Source organism: Eublepharis macularius, chromosome 7 (assembly GCF_028583425.1).
Source record: "Eublepharis macularius isolate TG4126 chromosome 7, MPM_Emac_v1.0, whole genome shotgun sequence".
Lineage (NCBI taxonomy): Eukaryota > Metazoa > Chordata > Lepidosauria > Squamata > Eublepharidae > Eublepharis > Eublepharis macularius.
Genome location: NC_072796.1, coordinates 46,341,778 through 46,350,058, shown reverse-complemented (window position 1 = coordinate 46,350,058; position 8,281 = coordinate 46,341,778). Strand labels below are relative to the sequence as shown.

The window sequence follows — 8,281 nt, the reverse complement described above, 5'->3', positions numbered from 1 at the left end:
GAGGAAACAGCCATCTTATTGACATTTTACCACACTTACATTCAATAGCTAAATTGCTTTAGTAAGTTCATTTCCCCATAAATATTTAACTTAATAAAAAGGTCCTCTGGGCTAGAGTACTTTTGACACTTTTTATAATCTGAAACAAATCCTCCCACTCCCCCCCCCCCCGCCCCAAATCAAGCAGACCATGCTACACACACAGTTGGCTAACTATTTACAAAGCACCCAATTAAATCCTACTTAATTCACCCACTCTGCGAAAATCCCATCTCGCTGGTGTGCGGACTACTGATAACCACACAAAATGTGTAACTTTCTCAGAGCCTGGACAGAAAGGTAAAAGAAAAAGGCATGATGGTACGAATTGTTGCTATAAGATTAACCATAGAAAAAGAAAAGGGAAGCTGATGCACAGTTTGGTAAGTACCAGAGGAGGAAAGAAAGAAACGAATCACAGCACAAAGGCACGTCAATCTAGTTTAATGTTTACATGTAGAAATTACACACAACAGAGACTAAAACGGGATTTTCAGCTGTAACAGAGCTGCAATGAAATGAAGGCTGCTGTATATTAGAAAAATAATCTTGATACAGTTATCTGATTTTTTTTTTGGTCTACGTTCTTTGAAATTTACACCAGCAATTAAGACTGAAATTTTCCCTGTTGTCCCACCCTATTCCAAGTTTCAGTATCAATATTCTTTGGATGAAAGAAACAGCAACTGTACATTTGTTAATAGTGTTGCCCTTTGGTTACAAGCAAACAATGTTATTCTGTTTTTTTTTCCTCCCCAAAGTAATATGCCACAGAGCTAAAAAGTCTGGGGTAGAATCACCCTTGGGTGTTACAAAAACACTCCATGTTTGATGGTTTTATACAAGAGATTGTATAAATGCTTGTTATACCTCAGTACTGTACCCATTTTGAAAAAAAGTAGTAATCTCAGATAAAAACAAAGAAAACCCCAAACTTTTTACATCTCAATGCAGTTTTGCATATCATGTAATAGAAACTCTTTGCACCTAATGGACAAAATGTCATTTCAAAATTGTATGGTACAAACATCTTTGAATTCAGATTAAAGAAAACACATCTGTATGGACTCAGAACAAGTTTATTTGTGGTTAGACATTTCATGCATTCATGCAGGACCAACTCTAGCTACAGTTGTAGCTTCCAACTCTAAAGGGAAAAGAAGGGTAGGAAGGGAAGAGAGACATCCCTCGACAGCCAGTATCTTTTCATATCAGCAGTTCCGCACTTAAGCCAGAAATAGTTTTCCTAGGGAAATATTCCCATAGATTTTTAAAAAAACCATACACAGCTTTATAATATTTACAAAAAATATTTAATTAAAAATATTTTATAATTACAGTAGTCTATTAAAGCATATACTTTTCTCACTTACACGTATAGAACCTCTCTCTATATACATAGTATGAAATGTCACTCTTTTTTTTTTATTCTATACAATATGTAACATTCCTGTAGGGAGCAGAAAGTCCCCAAGGAAACAATAAAACCATCTATTTTAAACAATAGATGTCAAAACCCAAAAGTTATCTACAATGCCTCTGGTAGATTAGTAAAGCTTCAGATTTCAGCTGCTCAGCCCATTAAAGTTAGACTTCTAAAACTCCCAATTTGCCCTTGATCTTCTGTCCAACAGAAGAGCCACCCTTATGCTGAAGACTCAACCCCTGTCCCTCCAAGACAAGAATACAATTCACATCTGATTTCAAACAAACAAACAAAACAAAAGAGACACGTGTGGAAAATGCTAAGAACGTGCAAAGTCGTGAAAAATTCTCTCTTACTAAAAGAAGTATGGAAAGAATTCTGGAGAAGTTGAATGATTTTTTTCCCCTTTTGCCCAGTGGCTGATATTCCCCGTCCCTCCTAATGTGTCTTTCTTTCTGCTTCTCTGGCTCAGGATCTGCCTGCTGCACACCTGTGGAAGAGGAATGAATAGAGGGGGGGTGTGAACCATTCTGCTCCAGACTGACTGGCGCCACCAACAAAACAGAAGACATGCTTGATCAACAACCCAAAACAAACCAGGTCAAACAACAACCGCAGCTCTCAGGCTAGGCCAAGCAGAGGAACACACAGCTGCAAGTCCAAGCGAGAAGCTTTCCTGAGAGTGGAAGAGAAAGAAGTTTTTCAAAGTGCCTTTCTGCTGTTCTATCCACCTCTGTTTCTGCAAATCAGGCACATGGGCAAGGAAGTTGAGCTCCCCAATCCAATGCACATTTATGTAAAAGTAAATCCCACCAAATCAATGGAACTTACTCCCAAATCCGTGGGCATAGGAACACAGCCCCAAAGGAATCAATTTAAGGCACCCAGCAACATTTCCATAACAATGTATTATTCATTGCTTTATAGAAAGGGAAGGAACTCCTAAGGAACACGGAAAGGAGTCCGCCTGATCCGCCAACCAGTTAAATCCTGAATATTTAGCATCAAAAGGAGTAATTCTTTTTATATTGTCTAGAGGGGTTTTTTTGCGCTGTGTTTCTTGTACACCCAACTAAAAGATACTGGCAGGCTTGATTTATCCTGGCCTTTTCATATATACACAGAATAAATTTATATACATCGACCTGCTCCATGAATGTAAAGGTGACAATTGCACAGAAAATATAATTAAAAGCAAGATATCCGCCTGAGTCACAAAAACGTTACAATAAATGACTCAAATTTAAACCAACAGGTTGACATCAGTTTAAATCAAAGTGCTCTAGCTGAACCTGTAAGCAGATTGCAGTTTAGCATCTTAATTCTACACGTTGTCCATGCAAGCAAACCCTACTGAATTCAAACATACTGAAGGATTTCTGGTAGACGAACCGTTTAGCGAGAAAAATAGCAACCTTCTCCTAACTGCATTTGCTCTGAACTAAATTTCAGTGTTCAGTAGGACTTACTTCCAATTAAGTGTACTTGGGGTTGCAATCTTGGTTAGAACCCGTCCACTGCAAAAGGCACAGAGAGCGATGACAGAGACACCATGTTCTCTGCTCTGATACTCACCTTGAAAGTGCAGTTCAGCGACACAGAATACTGTCCCCTTGCTTATTAACCGCGGCAGCCTGCACAACAACAGAACAGGAGTGACATTAGCATTAGTGCAAATAATGAGCTCTGTAATAAACCACCTCACCGCCTGGCCGGCTGCAGCTTCGCTATAACACTGAGAAGCCCTTGAAAAGAGGCAATTCGAGGCAACCTCACCCAGGGACCAAGGAAGCCACCAGGAGCTGTACGCTCCCAGGGCACCATTCTCCACAGATCTCTTCCTGGGCTAGCAGTTAGCGACAGGTTGCAAGCTGCCAACTGTGACAGCCTCTTGCTTCGAAGACCCACAGGGACATCCTGGTTGCAGCTGAGGATCACAGTCCATCCCAGGGCAACTCAAGCAAAGCCACTCATGGCAGGAATCAGAGATCCCACTGAATCCGAGCAGATTTTAACAGACAGGATGGTGGGTTATGGAGAGAAAGGAAGATATTCCCACATTCCCTAAAGTAATTCATTTTATACCTGCTTCTAGAGTGTTTAAATTCTTCCTGCTGGTCTCCTCCCAAACACAATGGCCCTGATCCAGCTCTGGGTGCACAATACTAACTTGTGCTGTCTCTCTCCAGCCAGTCCAACAGATTCATCAAGCCGACTTGGTGGGGCATGGGGGTTGAACACCAGTGCAAACGTGCATCTGGATCTCTACTGGCTATCCACACAGAGGCCAATTCGTCCTCCCTTGTGGAAATTACTTCAACCTCATGTGGCTGGCAACACAGAGTTGGGAAGGAAGTGTACTACACTGTGCACATACACAAGCTTTAGTCAGTCACTTGCACACCAGTTATTATAGTACACCTATGTTGTCTATGTTTGCAGAACGAATAGTCACAAAGGACAATGCCGGGCAGCGTATAAAACTGTGTGGCTGTACAAAATGCTGTCCACATATACTAATGTACATGTTACTGCGTTTTATATTCTATTTGTGTAGGTAATGTCCCTCTATCACACCCACGTGCAGATCTAGGCAACCTAATTACGTATGCCATTTTAATATCTGTATTATAACATCTGCCTTGCAATCCAGCAGCCCGTTAACCCACGTTGCTCGGATGCGCTGAAATTCACTGCCACCGAGGTCAGCTCGAAAAGCATTCTGCCTGCCCTCAAGCCTTCTCCCCCTGCCCCCGGGCAACGTCCAAAACACATAAATGAGGGAATCCCTGTCCCATGAGAAGCTCCCAGCCCGGAACTGACCGGACCCGGGTGAAGGGGCTCGAAAGAAAGGGCAGCGCCGAGGAAAGGAAGCAAGGGGCCGCGGAGAGCCGCTCCAGCTCCGGCTCGCCTGTCTTGCGGATCGCGGCGCCAAGAGGCACGCTCCTGTTCCAAGTAAGCGGGCCTAGCGCCTCCCTGTGACGCATTCCGGCTTAAAAGGTTGCTGCCGAGCGAGCGAGGGGCGCAAGGGGTAGGAGCGGGCTCCTCTGCGGACAGTTCTCCAGCCGGGCGCGGCACGAAGGGCGCTCCTCCCGCCGCCCGCCCTCTCCCTGCTCCCTCCTCTCCCCTTCGGCGGCTCTTACCGGGTCGGCGTTGAGCGCCGTGAGCGGGGTCCGGGGCGGCCCTGCGGGGTAGCCGGCCGGGTGCAGCGGGGGCGGCGGCGGCGGCTGCTGCCGGAGCAGCGCCGGGTGCGTCTCGAGGGCCAGCTGCAGGTCGAGGATGTAGTCGATGACATGCTGCAGGATCTCCACTTTGCTGACCCGCTTGTTGGGCGGGATGGTGGGCACCAGCTTCCGGAGGCGGCTGTAACAGTCATTCATATCGCACTGGAGGCACAGAGCCCCCGCCGCCGCCTCGCTGCTGCCCTTGGAGCAGCCGTGCTCGGCCAGGCAGCGCAGAGCCAGCTCGCCGCCGCCCCCGCCGCCGTCTCCCCCGCCGCCGCCGCCGCCGCAACAGCAGCCTCCGGGCACAGCCTTCCTGCTCGGGTGTCGGACGGGACTCACTGCTTTCATGGCGCAAAGGCAGGCGGGCAGCAAGAACCCTCGGGCGCCGCCGGAGCGCAACGGCTCCCACTCGCAGACCGAACAAGAGGCGAAGCGGCGGCGGCAGCGACCCTAGGGTTTCGCCTGCACACGATCTCGGAGCTTGGAAAAGGATGAGCGAATTGATTTTCGGCCCGCCAAAGCCTGCCTGCCTGCCCGCCTGCCTGCCCGGGCAACACCGGCTACCAACAACGTCGCCTTCCCCACCACCCCCACTCCAATCCCCGCCGCCTCAGCTCAGCCCGGTTGGCCTCGTCGCCCAGTGTATATATAGAGCGCGGGGCGGGGCGGGGCGCGCGCTGCCCGGGCCCAGGGAAAAAAGGACGGGGGGTGGATGAGACACAAGAGTAAGGGAGGAGTGATGTGTATATGAAAAAGTGAGGCATGAGAGAAGAGAGCCGCGCTTTAGCCAATCAGGAGAGGCGGTTCCGTCCATGGAACGCCGCTCGAGCCAATGGCGAGCGGCTCCATTCTGTCAAGCGTTGTGTAGGGTCTCAAAGAAAAGGAGGCTGCCGAACCCAAGGGACGGGGAGGGAGAGAGGGGAAAGAAGTTCCTTGTGAAGAACTGCGGGAATGCGAATGGAATTCACTCGCGCTCGCCTGTGGCTGGAGCTTGCTATCCCCGGCGGCGTTTAGAGCCCTGCGCAACCACAAGCGCTGCTCTTCCCGTGATCCAGCTAGCCCAGAAACCGAGAAACAGCAATGGCCGTTTGTTGTCAATTTCTATTCTTTATTCATCATTTTTCTTGAGGCAACTTAATTATCACTTCGCCAGAAAGTCCCCGAAGGAGACGCTGGGAGATAGCAGCTTCTAGTCTCATGCGTTTTCATTCCTTTTGGGATCCCCCTCCTTCTCGTTTTTTTTTTTTTTTACACCCAGGGTGTTTTAGCAGACAATCAGCTCCAAACTTACATACGGAGAAGTTGCTGAGGGTGGGGGTAGGAGGGTTGTTCTTAAGAAAAGCAATTGCCTTGCAACATTAAATTCGAGCACATCACTATTAAAAATTCATGGCGATAGGGTATTTAAAATTCCTCCATGCCATATAATATTAATCCATTTAATGTAAAATTCATACCTGTAACTTAATTTGCCTCATTAATGCCCCAGATCACGTATTAGTTCAATCTACCATGTTTTAAATATGATGCTGGAAATGCCCTGATTTCTGTACTTTGAGACTACACATTAAAATTAACATGCATAAACCCCTGGTAGTGGACTGCAGCATTTGGATTTAATAATGTCTTCAACTTTATTAGACGCCTTTTGCTGAGATTCCAGAATAAAACCAGGACACCATCACAGAAGGAGCTCAAACTTTACTGTGAGAAATAAAATATAACCTTGCATTTTCCCAGTCATGCAGCATTTTTGTATTAATAAAACGATACATTTTCCATAGGGTTTAGTGAATGACATTGGGGAAGAAATAGTGTGGATGTATTTGAGTAACCCCATAATTTCAAAAGAGCCCCCAGTTTTCATTGGATGATTGTGAATAAAATGACATTGGAAAGGGGTTCTGAATAACCTAGTGAAAAGAACGAAGGTTGCAAACCTAAGAATGCTTTCTTGGGAGTAAGCCCCATTCAGTAAGTTGGGACTTATTTCTGAGTAGACTGGTTTATGTTTATTGGAGATTGTATTGTTCTATATTGCCTTTGGAACACGCAGAAGGATACCTTTGGTGTATGTGCTTAGACCTAGAGGGATGATTGGGTACAGGGCACAGATTTATTTATTTTACTAAAATGCGAAAAGGGTATTTTGCTCAGCTGGCATGCACTTTAAAATATAAACTTAAAAGCCTTCATTGCTTAAGGATTTTTAAATGAAAGAGAGATTGAGAGAGAGGGTGAGGGACCCTCAATGAAAGCAAAGCACTTCCTGCATTTTAGTCAGTGTGATTAATCTTGGGGGTGCTTCAACCCCGTTTAATGCATTAGAATTGATCTCTGAAGAATGTTTAAGATTGTGCTGCCCAGCTGATTTCCAAGTGAACAAACAAGATCACATTGGTGGTCAGCTGAATGTCACATTTCTAAAAGAGCTTGGTTTCCAGTGCCAGCAACTACTGTTTGGAAGGAGATCTCATTGACTCCCTCATAAGAAGCATCAAGAAAATAGCCTGAGGATTGAAGTGCCCGTGGGCTACAGCGGTGACCTTTGTATGAGGTAGTTATTCTTCAGTTTCAAGTAACTGACACTCTGCTAGAATCATCATTTACTCCAGAATCTTCCCCACTGCTAGGTCTAGATAAGAGTCTAATAAATTTCCTTTTGGTAATAACTTTGCTGATGATGTAAAGACTGTATTTTTTAAAAAAACATGATCTCCAGATCGAGGAGGTGAATTAAAATCTCACTATTCCCATCTTAATTAAAATCTGTGTGAAACTAGAGAGACTACTGTGTTTAATTGTTTTGGTTGCATAGAATCCGTTCTTAGCTAATCTGATTTCACTTTAGGAAATTATGGGGAGGGGGATCCTAGTATGCAAGCCGTTCTCCTGGAGCCAATCTGGTCTAAACAGATGTGCATATATTTGAGGAATCTCAGTGCCGAACTGTTAGCCAGCTTGCTGGACTAAGAACATCTAAGAACTTTTGAGAATTCCGATTGAGTATTCCAAAGGTGGTGGTGTGGTATGGAAAATATCTTTTTTCCTCATAGACAACAGCATCCACAATTCTGCATTAAAAATACAGGTTAGAAAACACTTAAACTAAAGGATTTTGAGTGCATTGGCTTGCTGAATTTGCAATGTTAACTATTTTTGCCAGTGGATGAGGCAATGCATAAAATACTGGGCTCTTAGGGCTGTGACTAGAAAACTCATTCTCTCTCTCAAACATAGAGGGAGCTGTAGAAGTCATTTTTCCCGACAGCATCAAGTTTTAATTGTTTTAAAGATTTATATTCCACCTTATTCATAATCCAAAGTGGTTTTACAACATAAATAAAACGTGTGTGTGTGTGTATTATGTGCTGTCAAGTTGCCTCCAACCTATGGCGATCCTATGAATGAAAGACCTCCAAAACGTCCTCTCATTAACAGACTTGTTCAGATCTTGCAAACTGGAGGATGTCGCTTCTTTTATTTAGTCACACCATCTCATTTTAGGTCTTCCTCTTTTCCTACTGCCTTGCAATAATAAAAATGTATTGTATGCCACATCAAAGTAAAATAAAAATATATAATTAGATTT

General features: G+C 44.9%; 1 protein-coding gene across 1 annotated transcript; it reads right to left on the bottom strand.

Moving 5' to 3' along the window:
• Positions 1-1,102: 1,102 nt before the first annotated feature.
• Positions 1,103-5,288, bottom strand: ID4 (inhibitor of DNA binding 4). Its single transcript, XM_054985018.1, has 3 exons — positions 4,609-5,288; positions 3,041-3,099; positions 1,103-1,955 (listed from the first exon to the last, which is right to left on the bottom strand). Exons 1-2 carry the CDS (start codon positions 5,035-5,037, stop codon positions 3,055-3,057), a joined length of 474 nt encoding a protein of 157 aa, XP_054840993.1. The 5' UTR covers positions 5,038-5,288; the 3' UTR covers positions 1,103-1,955; positions 3,041-3,054.
• Positions 5,289-8,281: the final 2,993 nt, after the last annotated feature.